At 52.6% G+C, this 21,498-nt stretch overlaps 1 protein-coding gene and 1 long non-coding RNA gene across 5 annotated transcripts; one reads left to right on the forward strand and one right to left on the reverse strand.

The window, feature by feature from the left end:
* Positions 1-5,092: 5,092 nt before the first annotated feature.
* LOC134565415 (uncharacterized) lies at positions 5,093-20,152 on the reverse strand. Of its 4 annotated transcripts, none has more exons than XR_010083905.1 (6): positions 18,933-20,152; positions 11,505-13,412; positions 9,740-11,402; positions 8,833-8,914; positions 8,076-8,197; positions 5,093-6,106 (listed from the first exon to the last, which is right to left on the reverse strand). It is a non-coding gene; the product is annotated as an uncharacterized LOC134565415 (long non-coding RNA). The 4 variants fall into 4 exon arrangements; XR_010083903.1 differs by having other exon boundaries at positions 5,094-6,106; positions 9,740-13,040; positions 13,121-13,412; positions 18,933-20,151; XR_010083902.1 differs by having other exon boundaries at positions 5,094-6,106; positions 9,740-13,412; positions 18,933-20,151.
* On the forward strand, positions 14,433-19,046 carry LOC134565361 (N-acetylmuramoyl-L-alanine amidase-like). The gene is made up of 5 exons (XM_063424886.1): positions 14,433-14,653; positions 15,127-15,996; positions 16,886-17,096; positions 18,058-18,379; positions 18,458-19,046. The coding sequence occupies exons 1-5, from the start codon at positions 14,602-14,604 to the stop codon at positions 18,458-18,460; spliced, it is 1,458 nt and encodes a 485-aa protein (XP_063280956.1). The 5' UTR covers positions 14,433-14,601; the 3' UTR covers positions 18,461-19,046.
* Positions 20,153-21,498: the final 1,346 nt, after the last annotated feature.

Here is a 21,498-nt window from a genome sequence, read left to right on the forward strand (position 1 = left end):
ACTGCAAAGCGGGCAGCTGGCCTCTACGTCTCACCCAGGAACCAGAAAATACCCTTGGTGGTTTAGCACATGGCACTTCCTCCAGTGATTTTCAATGAATAATGGAATATCCTGAACTAGAAGGGATGCACAAGGGTCATCAAGTCCAACTACTGGCCCTGCACAGGACACCCCAATAATCCCACCTTGTGCCTGAAAGTGTTGTCCAAATGCTCCTGGAGCTCTGACAGCCTTGGTACCATGACCATTCCCTTGGGAGCCACTCAGTGCCTGATCACCTTCTGGGGGAAGAATCTTTTCCTGATCTCCAGCTTGACACTGCCATGGCACAGCTTCATTCCATCGGGTTTTGCCTTTGGTTAACAGAGCTCAGAGATTGGTGCCTGCGCCTCCACTGGCACTCTGGAAGAAGCTGTAGACTGCTATGGTGTGAAAAAGTTAAGTTCACTCTTAGACTATTTTCAAAAGTTTAATAAGGGAATAAAAAAGGACAATGTCCAGCACTGGGGTGTTCCTGGCTACCAGCCAAGATACATTAAGGCAGTGTTATGGATATACTGCTACTTTATTGAGGTACATACATATTCGTAAGTTTCGTGCATTATTCAAACATTCTTGGGAGCTTTTGATGTTGTAGGAACTTCCTTTTGTTTTGGTTTTTCACTCGGATTTACCTACATGACATCCTGCAGATCAGGTTAATATATTTTATTCCTTCTTTTGGCTTTATTTTGTTGTTTCACACTTCCCTGATAACGAGGAGTTAACAAGTTCTTCTCTTATTTTCCTCTGATGCTCTGGTTTGTGTCATGGTTATCTTACCACTTGGAGAGTCAGTCAGCAGGTGTGGGAAACAACATAATTGCTTTATACAGTTCTCTCAGTTTCATAGAGGCATTTTAACATTTTATGTTTTGCTAAGGCCTACAGTGCGATACATCCATCACACCATCACACCATTATTTCTATAAACTATAAGGTGTATACATAGATATAATATATTCATCATACTACTATTTCTATGGGTTATACAGTGCATACTTAGAATGATAAATTATACTAGCAAACATCTAAAATGGGTTATAAATTGCGCTATATTTGAATACTTATAATCAATAACAACATGTAAAAGCTAATACATAAATGCAAAAGCCAATATTATAGTGGCTGAGTATACTTAGTATACTGAGTGGAAGCCCGGAATAGGGGAAATATGGGAGATTTAGTTACTTTGGGGTTAAAACAGGGAATTAAAAAACAAAGAGAGGAATTGCCTGTATTTTCAACTGCAGAAATCCTTGTTCCAGGTAGTACTGCAGTTTGACCCATGTCTGCCTACAGGAATCTTGGCTATACTGAGCATTAATCTAGTTAGAAGTTGGTGCAGGGTTTGCAACAAAGCAAGATGCTGAAAACCTGAAATGCTAACATATCTTTGAGGCATGAATGGTTGGGCTGATCTGGGGTGTTATGCTGCTGAGTAGGAAACACTGCCTGAGAGATCTGAAGAGATGGATTAAGCCTGCTTGATAAGAGGGAAAAATGGAATCTCTGTAGTAAGGCTTTGAGGTTTGTCTCAAGTGCTGTTATATGACCAGGATTGTTTCATTAGTGTGGAGGTGGCAACAGAAAGATTTGAGCTGGGGAAATTTTAAAGGGATTTAAGACTATTTTTGGGTAGGTAGGTCATTGTGTAATGAATAAGCATCTGTAAAGGAATATTAGTACCTGATTCAACAACAAGGGCACTTTATTATTGTGCAAACGTGTAAGGTGTATGTGTATGTCCCTTGTGTAGTGTTAACTGACAAGTATAACTGCTGAGTGAATGAGACATACTATTAGTACAAAGTGAGTGGGGAGCCCTGATCCATGGTTCCGTTCTCCAGGTGACCAGAGCAGCAGGAGAAATGTGAAGTGTTTGTCATTTTATAATAAAGATTTTGTGTTGTTTGTATGAATGTAATTTTGTGTTTGAGTTGTGGGCCTTGGGTATAGTGACAGTGTAAGAACCTGTCAGAAGAGGTGATATGGCAGCGGTACTTGTAAAAGTGTCTGGTGCCAGGAGTGTAGTAGGGCAGAATTAAGAGACAGATATCAGGCATTAGATTTCTTCATCTCTGTAGGACACTAGGAGGTAAATTGCCCAAGGCTACAAAAGGGAAGGAGGAAAGCAGAGGCTGAGTCACAGGAGGCAGAAATAATCAAAGTAGTATGTGGAAGACAGTATTTGGTTCCCTGGATTTGGATTATATCCAAGCAGAACTGGGAAAATACCTGTGAAGAGTGTAGAGTTAGATTCATGTAGAAGCTAAGCAAGAAGAAAAACAAAAAGGTTGTGCAGGAGGTGCTGGGATAAACCGATAAAAATGTGACATAAAGCAAGCAACGAAAAAGCCCTCAGAGGAAGGGGAAGTCCGAAAGCATCAATGGATATACCCCTCAATAGCCCCCTGTGAATAAAATTAGCACAGGGGGAACATAACCTTGACACAAAGACTACAAATTAGATGAAAATGATACATTATTGCATGATAATGTGAAAAATAGGGTTATTTAATTCATGTTCTATAAATAATTATAAGCTGGAAACTGTAATATATTGTATAAAGGTATGTGTATATGCTCAACCCGCATGTTTCACGGACTTCTGTAAAGCACCTCTCCTGATCTTCCTGGTCTTAAAATAGAAGGTGAGAACACCAGGCACTGATGAGACAATGAACACTGACCAACCTACCCCTGCCTACGTGCATCGAAGATTGCCTCAAAAGCCAGGATTTACTCTGATCGGTCGCATACGTGCGGAGAAGTCATCACACACTTCTACGGCGGTTAGATTACTCAAAGCAAGGACTTACTCTGGACATTAGCATTTGAATGGACCAAGGGAGTTTTTCAGGGCTTAGTGTAAACACTCTTAATTGCCGGTACTTAGCAGAAACAATGGGAAGAGTGCTGCCGAGGGGGAAAATAAAGCGTATTTAAGTTGAGCCTCTGGACGGGTGAATTTGTGTACCCAGCTAGAGACACAGACGGCCAGGGTCCGTGTCTCAGGGTCACCCTTGGCTCTCTTTTTCCTGGGAGAAATTCTGTCAAGTAGATATCGCTGTTTGTGTGGTTTTTTTATTGCTTAAAATTCTGTGATTTGATTCCAAATTTTGTGATTTGAATTTTTAATAAACCAAATTATTGAATTTGGAAATAAATTGTCCTGGCATTTATAACAATAACATGGACTAAAGAGAAGATAAGATCAGATCATTTATTCTGGCCTATGCATGGTTTCTTTGAGAAGGGGATGTGCCAAGCCTTGAATATTTATGTGAATGCTAAAGAAGCAGTCAGGCAGGAAGAGAAAGATTATGCTGCTTGCTGAGGGGAGGGAACCTCTCTAGGGGAAGTGAACACTTTTAAAATAACAAACCAAACACTGGGACCCCTTAGATTGTCTCCCTCCTCTGTACCTGCCCGCCCTCAATGCACCCCCTCTACAGCCCAACTGACCCAACCAGAATACCAGGGGAAGAAAAGCCCAGCAGGAAGACTGAAGAATAAGAATCAAGCAACATCATTATATCCCCTCCGGGAAGTCCCACTGGGAGGGGCATATGGGGGAATTGAGTTTGTAACTGTTCCACTTAATTCCTCCGGCCTGAGGGAATTTAAAAAGTATAATTAAAAGGTCGACTAGAAGATCCTATTGGATTAGCAGAACAAGTAGACCAGTATTTGGGGCCCAATATTTATACTTAAGATAAAATGTAATCCATACTAAACCTTTTGTTTACATACGAAGGAAGACAAATGATCAAAGCAGCAGGGATGCAGATATAGGAGAGGGAACATGCAAATGGACTCCCTGGGGAGGAGAAGATGCCACCAGCACCTGATGTGGGACCACAATAACCCCAGGGGAAGGCAAAACATGGAAGAGTATAGAACACTAATCATCAGGGGAATTAGGGAGGCTGCTCCCCAAAGTCAGAATGCCCATAAGACATTTGCTGAACAACAAAAGAAAGAGACTCCAATCAAATGGCTAGAGAGTTTAAAGAGAAATATAAGACAGTACTCAGAAGTGAACACTGATACAAAAGTTGCACAACTTTTGTTAAAAGCAAATCTTGTCACTCATGCTTGGCCAGATATAAGAAGAAAAATAGAAAGATTAAAAGATTGGCAAAATAGAAGATTAAATGACCTGTTAAAAGAAGCCTAAAAAGTATATGTACAGAGGAATTAGAAGAAAGCAAAGGCAAAAGCTAAAGTAATGGCAGCAGGCTATTGCCCAAGAAAACCACTGTGCAAAGACCCGCTCCTATAAGGAAGTGAGGCCCCATTCAAGCCAGAACAAGGGGGACAGAGAAGAGGTTAAGGTGAACAGAGCTCACTGAGAAAGAGGCCCAAAAAAAGGAAAAAGGGGAATTTAATAACTGAGGCTAAATCTGTCATAATATTATCTGTCATATTATCTGCAAAGAAATTGGACACTTAAGGTGAAACTGCCCACTGAGAGAAAAGATCTGGAAGTTTTCAAAGAAGTTCAAGAAACAGACAAATAGGGGAGCCAGGGGCTCTGTCTCCTAGGGCTGAAATATCAGCAGCAGCCCTTGATAACCTTAAAAGTAGGTCCCCAGGAAGAGGAATTTGAATTTTTAGTGGATACAGGGAAGAAAGAATTCCAAACGGATGCTAGAAAAGCCAAAATAGAATTCAGGTAATAGGGGCAAAAGGAGAAGGATTTAAAGCACTAGTTATAAAATGTGATATTTGAAAGAACAAACAAAATAGGAATGGGAGATATTTAATTTGTACCAGGGGCAAGTTGTCATTTGCTGGCGAGGAATCTACAAGTACAGTTAGGCATCAGGGTGCTGCCAGAAAGGGCCAAAATGGTAGCCAAACTTCTCCAGTTAAAAGAAGATGGAAAGCAAATTAAAGAAGTAGTCTGGGCCAAGCCTGGAAATAGGAGCAAGTTAAACACAACCCCTATGGTAATTAAAACAACTAACCAAGATTACCCAATTCGAGTATGGCAATACCCACTCTCTTTGGAGGCAAGAAAAGGGTTGCAGACAATAATTCAAGAATTAAAGATGGAACTTTAGAACTGTGCAGGTCTCCCCATAATACTCCCATGTTACCAGTAAAAAAAATAAAATAGGACATACAAGTTTGTCCAAGATCTGAGAGAAGTAAACAAAAGAGACAACATTTCACAGGTCATCCACAACTGTGAGACTTGCATTGCAATCAAACAGCCAAGCGAGTGAAGCCCCTATGGTATGGCGGGCGGTAGTCCAAACACAGGTATGGGGAAGCCTGGCAAACTGACTACATCACCCTTTCCCAAACCTGCCAAGGCAAGCGCTACGTGCTGACCATGGTGGAAGCCACCACTGGATGGTTGGAAACCTACCCCGTGCCTCACGCTGCTGCCCAGAACACCATCCTGGGCCTGTGTCATGGGTTAGCACTGGCCAGATGTTAATGCACCCATGAATATATGTTTTTTCTCTAACAACTACTGTGGGATGTGATCAGGAACAGAGCAGAGCAGGCTTAAATCTTGAAAACAAAAAAAACTTAAAACTTTATTACATTACATAAGAACAGAGACAGAAAACTCTTAAACACACACAGAGACAGAAATAAAAACTTCTCAGAACATTTCTTTTCTTCTCCCAGTTTCTACCCCCCACACATTACTCTCTATAGACCAAACCTTTGGGTTTTAAATCAAACAATCACTACTTTAAAAAACTAATCTTCAATTCATCAAGGGAGAGAGGAGTCTCTCTCGCACCACAGACTGCTCTTCAGAAAACACAGGTTCACTCTTTATGGGTTTCTATGTCACCCGTGGCACCGCCTGGAGAAGTCTGCCAGGGTGACACTCTCTTTTTCTTATATCTAGCGCTCTCACCGCTGTCTATAGGCTGAAGCTGCATACAGGGCTCTTTTAAAGATCCTTGCATGCCGAGCTCTCCCCCTTTTTCTCCAGGGGCCGAGGTTCCAAGAGCAGGTCTCCCCTGAGGGCAGAGGGCGCTATCACACCCTCTCCCTCTCTTCTCTGCTCGCTCTACTCTTAAAGTGCCAGTCACTGTAGCAAAAGCAAAGGCAGCTGTAATCAACCCAAATGCAGTTTATGTTCAAAAGAGGCTTGAGTTCAGTCTATGGCTAACAGTATGCAAGAAAAGTCTAGCTTAGAAGCTACTCTTCTTCAATTCCCTGCCTATTGGGTTTTTTCTAATCGTGCTTTATCATCTCGGTCTCAGGCTGTTTCTCTCTCTCTTCTGAAACTACTAGTCATGAGAATCAATGTCTAAGAAAAGTTTCTTTCTGCCAAGAAAGGGTTAACAGTTTCTGGCTCTCGGCAGGGCTGCGAGCTCAGGCACTCCCAGGCTCAGCAACTCCCACGTGGCTGGGCATCTTCTCTCAGAGGGGAGTGGAGGGGAGGGAAAAAAGTGAGCATACACAGAAAGCACTTCCATAGTTTTCTACTCCTCTATCCTAGAAAGAGCCAGCTCAGCTCAAAGCTTGTTCACTCTCTTCTCCCTGGGGATCTAGCTCACCTCAGCTTGGCTGCATAGTTCTCTTCTAGCTCGGCCACGTGGTTTCCCTCCCCCACCCAGCCTTGAAAGCCAAGCAGGGGAGGTGTTGTTCTGCTGAAGCCGGGATCTAAAAAGAAGCCGAACCTCCCTGAGTCTTGCTTTTAACTCTTTGTGTCCTCAGAGGCGTGTCTAAACCTCTGAGTGACCAATCTAAGTGCCAGCAGAAAAGCTGATCACAGATTGGCCTGCCCACATTCCCCTAGAAAAATTGACCTCCCCCCGCAACTACGACAGCCTGGAAAAGCAAGTCCTGTGGAGACATGGAACCCCTGAGAGAATCGAGTCAGACAATGGAACCCATTTCAAGAACAGCCTTATAAACACTTGGGCCAGAGAACATGGCATTGAATGGATATATCACATCCCTTATCATGCACCAGCTGCCAGGAAAGTAGAACAGTGCAATGGACTACTGAAGACTACCCTGAAGGCACTTGGCAGGAGGACCTTCAAGAACTGGGATATGAACTTAGCGAAAGCCACCTCGATGGTGAGCACCTGAGGCTCCATCAACTGAGCTGGTCCTGCCCAGTCTGAACCCTTGCACACAGTGGATGGAGATAAAGTCCCTGTGGTACACATGAAAGGTATTTTAGGAAAGACTGTTTGGATTAATTCCACCTCAGGAAAAGGCAGACCCATCCGTGGGATTGTTTTTGCTCGAGGACCCAGTTATACTTGGTGGGTAATGCAGAAAGATGGGGAAACCCATTATGTACCACAAAGAGACCTAATTTTGAGTGAGAACTGTGTGTAAGGTTTCATTCTGGATATATATATATATGTATCTGTAAGAATGTATTGATTCAGGTAGGATGTAGATAGTAATAGAATAAGGGGTGGATTATGTCCTAGGTTACAATGTAAGATGTGCCTGAAGTATGTATTCTATCACCACCTTCACGAGCTGTTGAGAGGCAGCATTTGCCTCACCCCCGGACTATCTTCTGTTCATGGGCATCAAGGCCTTGACAATGAGTTACCTTGACTCACAGGTAACTCCCTCCAGGAGCTCTCTCTGTTTAATGGGCAATCAAGGACCCACTGCACGACTCATGGAATGACCTCAGCCCATTGTGAGATGCTCCACCCAGGGGGAGGAGCCAAGCATTCCCACCTGGATATAATCTGGGATTTGGAACAGCACAGGAGGCCTTACCCACTGGATTCCCAGACGACAAGAGCTACCAGACCTTTCTACAGGATCACTGCTTCAACAAGACCGCTTCATCTGGACTGCCACCACCACTCTAACTAACAGGGTGTCAGGTTGTGTTCTGACTATGTCAGTGGTCTTTTGTGCTATTGCTTTTATTTTACTTTTTTTTTTCTCTCTCTCCTATTAAATTGTATTTTTGACTTAGAGTCTCACTGGTTTTGCTTTCAAACCAGCACAGAAGATAAGAAGGCAAGGACCAGATTAACCACTATACTTGCCACCAAAAAGATCATACTTACATGCTGTGGGCAGCAGTCCCATAAGGTTTTGAAGATGGGGGTAAACTGGACTCCTATTACTCCTCATTAGTCTTTTCCCTCTTGGGAATTCAGATGATCCATGTCACAAATGCAACAGACTGCTGTACCATGAAAAAATTCACGGTTCTTATTTTAGCTTTCATACCACCACTAACGGGCCTGGGTGGGTTTCATCTGCCTGAATTGTACCTAAAGGCCTTTCAATAAATACAACCACTTGTTATTCCCTTAATTTTGTCTGGCCGCTGTTTTTAGGCAGTCCCAAAAAGCTATCTGTTCAAAGTCCTCTCTTTTCCCTCCTCTACCCCACCTTTCCCATTGTGCCCTGAATCCCCAACTCCCACCCTTGATCTTGGCTGGGGGGTCCCACTCCCCTCCAGCTCATTTTGGGAATCCCACCCCGCTTTTCCTCCCTCTCCTGGACATTTCCCATTGCCTCCTCCTTCCCATGCTCCCTGCTCAATAAAGTTCCCTTGGCTCCCATCTGTAGGGGCTCCCAGCACCACCAGTATGGCCCCAGCTGCCCCCACAGGCCCCATCCGCAGCTCTGGGCAGGTGCTGACACCCCAAAAGCAGCCATGCTGTGCCATGGGAGCATCCAAGATCATCCAGTGCTGATTGATGCTATTGTCCAGCAGGATGGCGTTGGCAGCAGCACTGTCCTGCAGCTAGGGCAATGCTGGGCTGGGAGATGGAGCAGAGGAGAGGGGGAAAGGGGCAGTGACTTCCTCCTCACCTGCCTGGGTGTCCCAGGGCATCTTCCTCTTCCTTGAAGCCTCCTCCTCCTTGCTCTGGCCAAGGTTTGAGAAAAGGAAATCCTATTTCCCAGAGAAGAACAAGGTTTGAGAGTGTTTGGTTGGGGATTCCTCCCACCCAAGCCCATCTTTAGAAGTCATTGGACATCTTATGTCCATAAAAAACTCCAGACCACCAAGATTCAGCCCAAAAACCTCCAGACCACCAAGACTTAGCTGAGAAAACTCTCAGAAATACCAAGATTGAGCCTCCACAAGACTTGGATGGATCATGATCATCCCAAAACAAGCTCCCTAGGAGTTTGCCCTCTCTGATCTCTCCACTCTGGACTTCTGGGAGTCCTGCATGAATTGAGGGTTCTTCTCTCTGGGGTCCCCACCCTCTTCATGCTGTCAGGGATCCCAGGATTCCCTAGGGTCCCTCCTCTCTGCTCTTCCAACCTTGGGCTTCTGGGGCTACCCCTTCTCTGTTCTGCTGGGGGCTCCCTGCAGCCCCTGGGGGTTCCCTGGCTTCCCCTCTCTGGACTCCCACTTAGCAATGTCGGGGCTCTTGGGGTCCCAGCGCTCCCATTTCCCCTGACTCTGCTTCAGGCTGTGGGGAGCTCCAGGGGCTCCCCCTCCGCAGGCTGAGCCCTGGGGTTCTGCTCTCTCTGGGCTGCATACTTTTGTGTCCCAGTGTTCTCTCCTCTCCTACCCCCCGCCTCCCCGAAAAACAGCCTCCCAATAACCCCCCAAAATCTCCCCCAAGGGTATCTGCGGCTTAAGTTTTGGAGTCCTTCAAGCTCCAAAAAGCCCCCCTCTCTCTTCCCCCTACACCCCCCCCTCCCCAAAAACAGCCTCCCACGGACTCCCCCAGGATATCTGGGCGAGCTCCTCCCCCGCAGTCACCTGCGAGATGGAGGTGGAACAATGCCCCACGGGGCAGGAGGGCTGTGGACACAATGAGGGTTGGACAGTGGCCTCTCCGCTTCCAGTTCCTGCTCCTCCTCCTCCTCTGTTCCGGGAGTGTCTTCCTCCCACTCCCACCTGCTCCTTTTCCTGTTCATCCTCCACCCCTCCTCCTTCTCTTAATCCCCTCAGCCCTTCTCCCGATGCAACTTCATCACTGCTCTACCATCCCCACTCTTCCTCCTCCGCTCCCTGAAGCCCTGGCAGCCCGCGGGAGGAGCGAGGATGGAACCGGGACACGTCCGGATGGGCACCGCGGGGGCTCTCGGCTACTCCTAGCCGCTGGGGGCGGGGGGAACCCGGCCCGCGGAAAAGGGGAGGGAAACTGAGAAAATTTGGGACTGCAGATCCAAACTGAGGCTTGGTGGTCCCCTTGGGTAAGAAATTCCATCCCTTTGGGCTCTTCCCAGAGGCCTGGAGATGTTGGAGGGACTGCAAAGACGGATGAGGGATCCCAAGAGTGGGATTTTCGTGATAGGATCCGTGGGGATGGGAATGTGCCCCTCCTTTCCCGGGGCAGAGTCACAGCTGAGCCAGGTGTGCAGGGTAGGACCTTGCCCTGACCCCAAGCCCTGTCTCACCTTCAGGATCTATTTCCCATCGCCTCTTTCTCCTGCAGCCCCAAGCCCAGCTTGGTACTGAACAAGGGCGGGGTGCTGATGTTTGGCTCTCTCGCTGTTCCCGGCTCCCGCAGAGTCCCGGGCTGACCGGGCACCGGCCGCCAGGCCCCAAGCCCCTGCTCAGCAAAGGGGCAATGTCCATTGCCGGCCCCTTGCCGGAAGCTCGGGCCATTCCCGACCCCCGGCACAACCCCCACCTCCCTCGAGCCCAGCACTGGGGGTTCCGCAACAAGACAGAATATTCAGTCCATGGAATCTTTGTTATCTCTGCTTAGATGTGCAAAACCAGCTGCTGCTGAGACAAATCTGTCTCAGACTGAAGGGTTCCCACCCAAAATGCTGTATTCAGTCCTGACACACCATTATGAAATCCAACAGTAAAACAGAAAGCGGATTTCACAATCTTGCAAAATCACATCTGAGAACATTTTGTTACAAAATCACAAATATTAACAGAAGCTGAGAAAGTCAGTAACATTAGAAAACAAGCTTCAAACACTGGGACTAGAAGAGCTCAGGCAATACATTTGACTGGAATGAGCCCTCTCTTTCTGATGTGAGCAATGCCATTGAATTTCCCAAACCAGGGAAATAGGGAGCCCTGGCAGCTTCACACAGAGTGGTGACACAGGGCAGGGCAGGGCAAACAGCTGCCAAAATTATAACTTCTATTTGCAATTAAGAACTTAGTTCAAGTTCTACTATAGCCACTATTAATATAGAGTCAAAAAAACCCAAAAATAGTAATAATAATAACTGTAACATTAATAGCAACAATAGCAATAATAAAATTAATAATTGTAATAAAAACCATACTTATACTAAGTTTGCATGGTAAGGGAGGGGCTCTAGGAGCGCCTTCTGTGAGAGGCTGCTGGAAGCCGCTGCTCGTCCATGTCCCACCAACCAACAGCAATGCCAGCCAGCTCCAGGATAGACTGGCTGCTGGCCAAGGCTGGGCCAGTTAGAAATGGTGCTAATGCCTTTGGGATAACAGATTTAAGAAAATTGGTTATCATGTAGTTGTAACTGTGACCAGGGAAGAGCAGTGTGAGAACAAGTGAGAGGAACAACTCTGCACATACCCAGGGCAGGGCAGGAGGAGGGGCAGAAGATGCTCCAGGTGCTGGAGGTGATTTTCCTGAGATTGTGTGGTGCAGTCCGTGCTGAGGCAGCTGGGCCCCTGCAGCCCATGGAGGGCATGGAGTGCAGAGATGCACCTGCAGCGCCTGCAGGAGCCCGTGCCAGAGCAGGGGGATGCCTGCCTGAGTGCAGGCTGTGACCCCATGAGAAACCTGTGCTGGAGGAGGGAACTGGCAGGGACCTGCAAACCCATGGAGAGGAACCCATGCTGCAGCAGGGTCCTGGTAGGACTTGTGAGCCCATGGAGGAGTGACCCACGTTGCAGCAGTTTGTGAAGAACTGTCCCTGAGATGAACTTATGCTGGAGAAGTTCATGGAGAAGCGTCTCTGAGAGGGACCCCTGGCACAGCAGGGGAACGACTCCTCTCCCTGAGCAGCAAGAGAAACAAAATGTGATGAACAAACCAGAACTCCCATTCCCTGTCTCCCTGCACCCACTGGGGGAGGAGGTTGAGCTGGCAAGGAGGGAGGGATGGGCAGAAGGTGTTTTTAAAGCTTTATTTTACTTCTCACTATCCTGCTCTGATTTTGATAGCAGTAAATTCAATTAATGTCTCTAATTTTGAATGTGTTTTGCCCATGATGGTATTTGCTGAGTGATCTCTCCCAGTCCTTATCTCAACCCAGGAAGCCTTCTATTTTATTTTCTCTCTTCTGTCCATCTCTGGAGGGGAGTGAGAGAGCAGCTTTGGTGGGTGCCCAGCATCCAGCCAGGGTCAACCAACTATACTTCTTTTTGTTCATTCTTTCTTTCTTTCCAGAGGTCACAGTGAAGAGGTTGAGTGGGGCTTTGATGGAGGGAGTGAAGGTGGTGGGGAGCAGCAGGCACAGGAGGCACAGGGATGTGGGACAGGCATCAGAGGGGCCCAGGCAGCTGGCAGGGGGCAAGGCCTGTCCCCCTGGCCCAGCAGCAACCCCGTGCCCTGCCCAAGGTGCTCCCACCAGGGCCTGGGCTCCAGAGGCAGGGGGAGAGCCCAGTCCCGGGGGCAGAGTTTCTGCCCTGACCCCTGTCCAGCCCAGCCTCTCCCGTGTGCACAGTGACTGCTGGCACGGGCTGCACTGGACAGCATGACCTGCTGGGGACATGGAGAGGTGCCCCCTCTGTGACACTGCCCTTGGGATTTCATAGGCACCAAACAAATCACAGCCCTGCTCCTTGTGATGTCACCAGCACTTGAGAACATCACAGCCCTGCTCCCTGTGATGTCACAGGCCCTACGAGTGTCCTGAGTGTGGCAAGAGCTTCAGGCAAGCTCAGCCTTGATCCAACACCAGTGGAGTCAGAAGCCCTGTGAGTGCCCTGAGTGCAGAAAAGCTTCATGTGCTGCTCCAGCTTCATCCCCCATGGGAGGATTGGTCTTGGATGACCCTCAGTGACTCCCATTGGGCAGAGCCCTAGTGATCCATGGTGCTGGTGATCTGTGTTGGGAAGACACCTGGCTGGGGAGCTCCACATTCTCCCGGCTCACTGTGGGCGCCTGGACACATCCACAGACCAACATCAGAAATCTATTGTGGAGAGCTGATTTGTTGACTTCTGACCCCAGAAAAATCTCACCTTTTGCACCTTCTGATGGCATCAAGCAACACTGCATGGCCTTGGAGGTCTTCTCCAACATAAATCCATCGTTTTAATTCTCTCTGGCCCACAGCCATCCTCCACAGCCAAATGGGGAAGGACTGGGGCAAAACACACGATTTTGGAGACAGTGGGGTGGAAACTCTTCCAAAAAAGGTTCTTCCCATTCACCTAAAGTGCATGGATGCTCAGCCAGCACAGACATGTACATCCTTTTGTTTTGGCCTTGATTTTCTTTTCATTTCTCTACATCTCTTTGAAACCCCTGAAACTGGGGTAAAAATAAAGATGTTGAACTGAGACATGGATGAGGACATGTGGGGGACAATGACATGGATGGGGACATGGGGGGACATGGGGGACCTGGAAATGGATGCAGACCTGGCCATGACAGGGGACATGGGGAGACTTGGAGATGGGTGGGGACATGCGGAACATGGATGAGAGGACAATGGCATGGGTGGGGACATGGTGGGACATGGACATGGATGGGAACACAGTCATGGATGGGGACATGAAGGGACACGGACATGAATGGGGACACAGACATGCGGGGACATGGACATGGGTGGGGACAGTGTCAGTGCCACCAGCACCTTCATCTCAGCCATGGCGAAGTGCTGCATGATGCAGTTCCTGCCACCATGTCCCCATTGTCACCACTGTGGTGTCCCAGCTGAACGTCACCACCCACCAGGCAGGATAGGGAACTTGTTCAGCTGGTGACAAGTGGCCCAGAAGCAGGTGACAGCCACCAGGGTATCCCAGAGCCACCACACACAAGGGACCCCAACTGCCCCTGGGGACAGGCTGGAGGCAGGACAAAGGGCAATGTCACCCAGGGAGTCACATAGCCTGGTGGCAGCATCCCCTGACGTTTCCTGGTGGCTTCAGGTGCTGACGTGTCATGGTGGCAATATCCCCACAGGTGTGGAGCATTGATCTGTGTCCTGATGGCATCGTGTCCCCTCCTTCTCGTGTGTTCCCATCCCCCCCGTGTGTTCCTGTCCCTTTCCATGTGTCCCTGTCCCCTTTCCTGTGTCCCCGTCCCACCCCCGTGTGTCCCTGTCCCTCCCCTGTGTGTTCCTGTCTCCTTCCCTGTGTTCCCTCCCCCCGTGTGTCCCTGTCCCTTTCCGTGTGTCCCCGTCCCTCCCCGTGTGTCCCTGTCCCTTTCTGTGTGTCCCTGTCCCTCACCCATGTGTCTCTGTCCCCTTGCCTGTGTTCCCTCCTCCCCGTGTGTCTCTGTCCCCTTCCCTGTGTTCCCTCCTCCCCGTGTGTCCCTGTCCCTCCCCCGCGTGTCCCTGTCCCCCGCCCCCAGAGGGGCCAAAGTCCCCAAGGTCCCGGGGCCGTGTCCTGCAGGAGATCCTCGTGTCCTGCAGGGTGTCCCCGTGTTCTGCAGGGTGTCCCCCTGTCCCACAGGGTGTCCCCGTGTCCCTCAAGGTGTCGCCGTGTCCCGCAGGATGTTCCCGTGGCTGCTCCTGGCTCTGAACTTCTGCGCCCGCCTCGGGACAGGTAGGGACATGCCACGACATCCCACGACACCCCGTGACACCCCAGGACATCCCACGACACCCTAGGACACCCTTTGTCCTCTGATTTTGGGTCCTTCTCCTCTCTTTTGGGTCCATTTCCTAATTTTGGTTCCTTTCCCCTCCTGGTTTGGATTCTTTGTCCCTATTTTGGTTCCTTTCCTCCTTATCTTGTGTCTTTTCTCCCTTTTTTGTTCCTTACCCCCTTATTTTAGGTCCTTTCCTCCTCTTTTGAGTCCTTTTCCCCTCTTTTGGGTCCTTTCCCCCTGCTTTTGGTCCTTGCCTCCTTGTTTGGGTATTTTCCCCTGGTTTGGGTCCCTTCTCCCTATTTTGAGTCCTTTCCCCCTCTTTTGGGTACCCTCCCCTTGTTTTTGGCACATTTTTGGGTGCCTCCCCCTCCTCCAACCCCCTTCCCACCCCTTAACCCCCCTCACCCCCCACCCCCTGTTCCCCCAGGCCTGTCCCCAGCTGTGTCCTCAACTGTCCCCCCACGTCACATGGACTCGGTGCTCGACATCCTGGATGCCCTCGAGTCCCCGGCCCGGGGCGGCTCCCCCGGCACCGCCGCGGCCTTGGGGAGGGGGCTGGGAGTCTGCAGCACTCCAGGGTGCCGGACGGTGCTGGGCGAGCCCCCCGAGACCCCCGAACGTCCCCCGGCTCTAACCCCGGGCCAATGGCAGCTCCTGACCAAGCTCCTCCGCCACAACCCGGCGACACCGGAGCTGGGGGTGGTGCTGGCTCCCGACGGTTCCACGGTGGCCCTCGGTCCCCTTCTGGCCGGCATCGAGGTGGGGCTGAGATCCAGCGGCTTTGGGCGACCCCTCCCGACCCTCGACCCTCCCGCCGATCCTCTCTTGGCTGTCACCATCGCTGAGGCTTTGGGGACATCCTTCCTCCTGGCGCAAGGAGGTGACAACAACGCCACCGCGCTGGGACCCGGGGGCTGCTGGGATGACGTGGAAAACCCCCAAAATTACACCTTGAGGGGTCCCCCGTCCCCTGTCCCTGACCCTGTGGCTATCGGGGCTATGGATGGGGTGGTCCTGGGGACGCGGTTGGCCCAGGGACCTCTCCCGGTGGTCGAGCTGCTCCGAGGCTACTATGGCACCAGGAATGGCTCGGAAGCAGGGAGACCCCCCAGCAGTTACCGGCGCCGGGATTTTGGGGCACTGGTTGGACAGGGACGGCTGGAGAAAGAGGTGGCAGCCGTTTTGGGGATGCTGAGGACGCTGTCGCCCACCCCGGAGCTCCTGAGGGACGTGGGGACGCAGGAGGTGGCGGCCGTGGCTCACAGGGCGGCGCGGGAGTTCAGCAACAGCTATGTGGGTACGGGCAGGGTGGCACCTCCGAAATGGGGGTGGCACCTCCCAAACTGGGGTTGTCACTTCCCAGACAGGGATTGTCACCCCCTAAACAGGGATTGCCACTGCACAAATGGGGGTTGTCATTTAGGGTCACAACCCTAGATAGGGTTGTGACCTCCCAAATATTGATTGTCACTGCTTAAATGGCTACTGTCACCCCTAAACGGAGTTGTCACCCCCTAAACAGTGGTTGTCACCTCCCAGACAGGGCTTGTCACCCCCTAAATGAGGTTGTCACCCCTCAAATGGGGGTTGTCACCCCTAAACAGGAATTGTCATCCCCTAAATGGGCATTGTCACCTCCCAGACAAGGATTATCACTTTCCATGTCTCCTCATGGCCTCTGCCATGTCCCCAAGGACCCATCAAGCCCCTTGCTCCCAAATGGCCTCTGCCGTGTCCCCAGTGGCTCAAGGGACACTCCAGCCCCTTCTCTCCACATAGCCTCTGCCATGTCCTGAAGGAGCCCCTTGTCCCCACATGGCTTCTGCCATGTCCCCAGTGGCTCAGGGAACATATCCAGCCCCTTGTCTGCACATGGATACCACCACGTCCCCAAGGAGCCCCTTGTCCCCTGGTGGACTCTACTGTGTCCCCACCAAGCCTCATGTCCCCACACGGCCTCTGCCATGTACCCAAGGACCTGTCAAGTCCCTTGTCCCCTAGTGGACTCTACCATAGCCCCAAGGAGCTCCTTGTCCCCATATGGCCTCTGTTATGTCACCAGGGGCCAGTAGAGCCCCTTGTCCACCTGTAGACTCTACCATGTCCCTATCAAGCCCCAGGTCTCTCCACGGCCTCTGCCATGTCCCCAAGATCTCAGGGACACCTCCACCTCCTCATCCTCACAGAGTGCCCAGCCATTGTACCCCGCTGCCTGTGGGGTGCCCGTCCCTATCGGGGCACCCCGGCCCCACTGCAGCCCCCGCTGGGCTCGGTGTTCCTGCACCACACCCTGGAGCCAGCGCAGCCCTGCTGGACCTTTGGCGCCTGCGCCCGTGCCATGAGGGACATGCAGCGCTTCCATCAGGACACCCGCGGCTGGGATGACATCGGCTACAGGTCACTGTCACCTCCCCGGGGTGATGGCACCTGCCACATCCCCTGGCACCCCCCATGGGGACAGTCATTGTACCCCTGTGAGGACTGTCACCTCCATTGGTTCCCATCACCTCCTATGGACCATGTCATCCCCTGTAGTCTCCATCATCTCCTTCAGTCCCTGTCACACACCATGTTCCCTGTCACTCCCTGGGGAGCTGGCACCCACCACAGCCCTTGTCACCCACTGTGGGGCCAGTTATTGTACCCCTGTGGGCATGGTCACCCCCACATTCCCTGTCACCTCCCCTGGTTCCTGCCATTGTGCCCCTGTGGTCACTGACACCTCCACTAGTTCCGGTCACACCCAATGGGGATGATCATTGTCTCTCTATAGTCCCTGTCAACCCCCATGGTCATTGTAATCCCCTGTGGTTCCCATCACTGTCCCACCATGGTCCCTGTCACCCTCCATGATCTACATCACTGTCCCATTGCCGTCCCTGTTGTTATCCCGTCACAGACCCCCACCACTGTCCCCTCACGGTCCCCATCACTGTCCCCCCATGGGCCCTATCATTACCCCCCACAGTCCCTACCACTGTCCCTTCATGGTCCCCATAACTGCCCCTCCATGGTCCTCACCACTGTCCTCTTGCAGTCCTCATCATTGTCCCCTCACAGTCCCCATCATTGTCCCCCTGCAGTCCTCACCGCTGTCCCTTCATGGTCTCCACTGCTGTCCTCATAACCTCCCACAGTCCCCATCCCTGTCCCTTTCCAGTCCCCATCACTGTCCCTCTCAGTCCCCGTCCCTGTCCTCCCACAGTCCCTATCCCTGTTTCTCCTTCTGTCCCCATAAGCCCGCATAGCCTCCACCATTGTCCTCACATTGTCCCCACATTGTCCCCATCACTGTCCCCTCACTGTCCCCACCACTGTCCCCCACTGTCCCCTCACGGTCCCCATCATGTTCTCACAGCTTCGTGGTGGGCTCAGACGGATACCTGTATGAGGGCCGGGGATGGCACTGGGTGGGTGCCCACACCAAGGGCTACAACACCCAAGGCTTCGGTATTGGCATAGTTGGGGACTTCACGGCCACCCTGCCGGATCCCGACGTGCTAGCCCTGGTGCGGGATGAGCTTCTGCCCTGCGCCATCCGCTCTGGCCATGTCCGGCCAGACTTCACCCTGCGCGGCCACCGCCAGCTCGGCCGCACGGACTGCCCTGGCAATGCCCTCTTCCAGGAGATCCAGAGCTGGCCCGGCTTCCAGGGGACACCGGTGGCCCCAGTGCTAGGGGTGGGTGGCCTGGCGGGGTTGGGGGGAGGGGATTTGGGGTCATCTTGGGACTGACTGTGAGTCTTGTCCACTCTGCAGTGAGGAGCAGTTCCGGCCAGGGAGCCTGGAATGGATGAGGGCAGGAGAGGTTGGACACTGGTTCAGATGGACACCAGGGCCATGGATCCCACTCTGGATGGACACTGGTCCAGATGGACTCCAGCCCAGTCTAGCTGGACACCAGTCCACCAGATGTTGGTCTAATGCGTCCCAGCTGGACACTGGTCTGCAGCCGCCCAGCCTGGATAGCCCCCAGCCCAGATGACCACCAGCCCAGCCACAATCTGGCCCACACCACTGGCCCACCAGCCCATCCCCATAGTCCCAACCCCAAAACACCCTAAAATAAATCCAATTCCAGGACATCAGCTCCCAGTGGTCCCTGCAGAGCAAGAGGGAAACTGAGGCACAGTCTGTGGGTGACTTTGGGGTGATGGGAGGGGACTTCGGAAGCCACCCTAAAGACCCAACGCCCCTCCCCCCCCAAATGAGCGCCCACTCCCCAAATTGGTACCTGCAGCATCCCGGCAGCTCCAGCTGTCATTTCGGAGGGACTCCAGGAGCCACCGCAACCCCACAATCTCTTCAAGAGGTGACCCGCGGTGCCCCCAGCTTTTCCCCAGCGGGAGCAGCAGAATCACCTCCTGCGGCAGAGGCGGAGGAGAAGGAGGAGGTGAGGGCGTGACTGAGTCTCCTGCCCGGTCACATGGGGAAGCCGTGACAGGAACCAGGGCCGAGCGCGGGCGCAGCAGCGGAGGCACTGCGGCGGGCGGAGACGCGGGGACAGTCCCAAAAGTCCCCTCGGGGGATGCTGCGGCCGGGAAAGCGCGGGGGATGTGAGATCTCGCAGCATCGTCGGGGTGATGCGGGAGCGTGGAAGTGGCGAGGAGGACCCCAAAAATGCTGTCACTCCCCCTTGTGGGATGTGGGCCACACCCCGCTTTGGGTCGCTGGTGAAAAATTGGCGGGTGGTGGTGACAAAAACGGCAAGTGCCACCTCGGGGATGTCACAGAAATGGGGTCCTGCGGTGCCACTGCACCCCCTGCACTGAGTGCGTGACAAAGAGGAGATCAGGGGGTCCCCAAGGTGCGCTGGGGGGTGCAGGGGAAACGCGGCCAGGGCGCTATGGAAACACCTCCGGTCCCGCCTGTGCCAGAGGCACGGGGGTGACGGGGCACCTGTCCCCCTGGCACCGGCAGAGGTGGGGGCTGCGAGGGGCTGACATGGGCACTTACTGGGTGGAGACCCCCTGGGTGTGCAGGAGAACCCAAAAACTTAGGACCCCTGGATGGGCAGGGGTTTCCCAGGGAGGTGGGACCCCACAAGTTGGTAACCCCTGGATGGGCAGGAGAATCCAAAAAATTGGGACCCCTAGGGTGGGCACCCCAAAAAATGGGAGCCTTGGACGGACAAGGGCACACTGGGGATTTGGAGCCCCAAAAATTGGGGACCCCTTAAGATAGGGATGCCAGGTTGGGGATGCTCACCCCACCATGCCCAAGTCCATCCCTTGGACTCCCCAGAGTGACTCCCCTCATCCCAACCCCACTCCACACCCACCCAGAGACCCCCAAAATGCTTCCTCCCACTCCGCAACGCCAAATCCAGCCCCAAAAATGCCTCCCCCATGCCATCAACACCAAGTCCAGCCCATGCACCTCCAAAAATTACTCCCCCATTCTGTCACCCTCAATTCCAGCTCACAAAATTACTTCCCTCATCCAACCACTCCCAAATTCAATGCCTGGGCTCTCCAAAGTGACTTCTCCCATCCCACTGCCCCCCCATCTACCCCACTGACCCCCCAAAATGCCTCCCCCCATCCCACTAATGCCAAATCCAGGCCCAGGACCCCCGCAAATTACTCTCCCTATCCCACCACCCCCAAATCCACCTCCTGAACCCCCCAGACTCTACTCCCCTCCCCCCATGGAGGTGGGAGCCTCCTAGGCACCCCCCGAGCCCCCCGCCCTACTGAAGAGCTACAGCTACCTCACAGCTACTGCCGCCACCCCCGGCAGGGAGCGAAAGGGGCGAGGAGTCCCTGGGGAACTGGTGCTGGAAAGGCTCCTACAGCCACCTAGACACCAACGGCGACAGGGCTGGCGACAGGGGTGGCCCTGAGGCCAGAGCGCCGGTCGCTGTTCCGGAGGGGTTTTTTCAGCCCGCTCTAAGGCGCCCAAGGGTACATGGGACACAAAGGGACACGAAGGCACACAAGGGGACAAGGTCACCCCTGCAGCAGTACCTGCACTGCATGGGCAGGAGGAGAGGATAGGGCAACAACAGCACCAGGGCAGAGCTGGGGGTGCAGGATGGGGCAAGTGAGGGAGGTACGGGGGGGGAGAGTGGGGGTCAGCAGTGGGGGAAATTTGGTGGTGATGGGTGGGGGTGATGACTTTTGGGATGATGATGATGGGTAGGGGGTGATGGGGATGGTTTGGGTGTCATGATTTGGGGGGTGATGACTTTTGGGGTGTGAGGTGGGAGGTGCTGGCCTGGCACAGCCCACTGGGGTGCCCAGTTCCCCCTATCTCCAGGGGCTGTTCCCTCCCCATGGGTCTCCATCCCCACATGACCCCGTGCCGGGGCTGGCACTGATGGTGGCAGCAGGCCAGGCCCTGTGGCACAGGCACCAGGACCTGGCCAAATAGGCTCGGCACCGGCAAGGCCACCCACGGGAGGGGCACTGAGCCACCCTGGCCTGGCCTCACATGTGACCTGTCACTGTCACACTGCCATGCCTACTGGCATTGCCACCCCATGGCCACTTGTCCCGTGATGGTATCTCTGTGAGCATCCCAGCACCTGCAATGGCACCTCCAAGGCCACACATCCTTTGGCATCACCATACCCACTGTGGCACCTCAATGGCCACCTGTGTCCTGGTGTCACCACACCCATGGTGGCACCTCCATGGTCACTTGTCTCTTACCCTGGCACCCCTGGTGGTGTGGCCAGGCCACATGTCCCCTGTCACTGCCACACCCACCATGGGTGACAGGGGCACAGGGCACACCCACATCTTGTTCTTTGCCCTCCCATGGCCAGGGCAAGCCACAGCCCTTGCTGAGCTGCC

Source organism: Prinia subflava, unplaced genomic scaffold, assembly GCF_021018805.1.
Source record: "Prinia subflava isolate CZ2003 ecotype Zambia unplaced genomic scaffold, Cam_Psub_1.2 scaffold_47_NEW, whole genome shotgun sequence".
Classification (NCBI taxonomy): Eukaryota; Metazoa; Chordata; class Aves; order Passeriformes; family Cisticolidae; genus Prinia; species Prinia subflava.

Bases quoted from the DNA above. Each gene is read 5' to 3' on its own strand.
- LOC134565361 (XM_063424886.1), top strand. From the start codon at position 14,602: ATGTTCCCGTGGCTGCTCCTGGCTCTGAACTTCTGCGCCCGCCTCGGG. The intron at 14,654-15,126 runs GTAGGGACATGC...CTGTTCCCCCAG, and splicing joins CTGCGCCCGCCTCGGGACAG to GCCTGTCCCCAGCTGTGTCC. The intron at 17,097-18,057 runs GTCACTGTCACC...ATGTTCTCACAG, and splicing joins TGGGATGACATCGGCTACAG to CTTCGTGGTGGGCTCAGACG.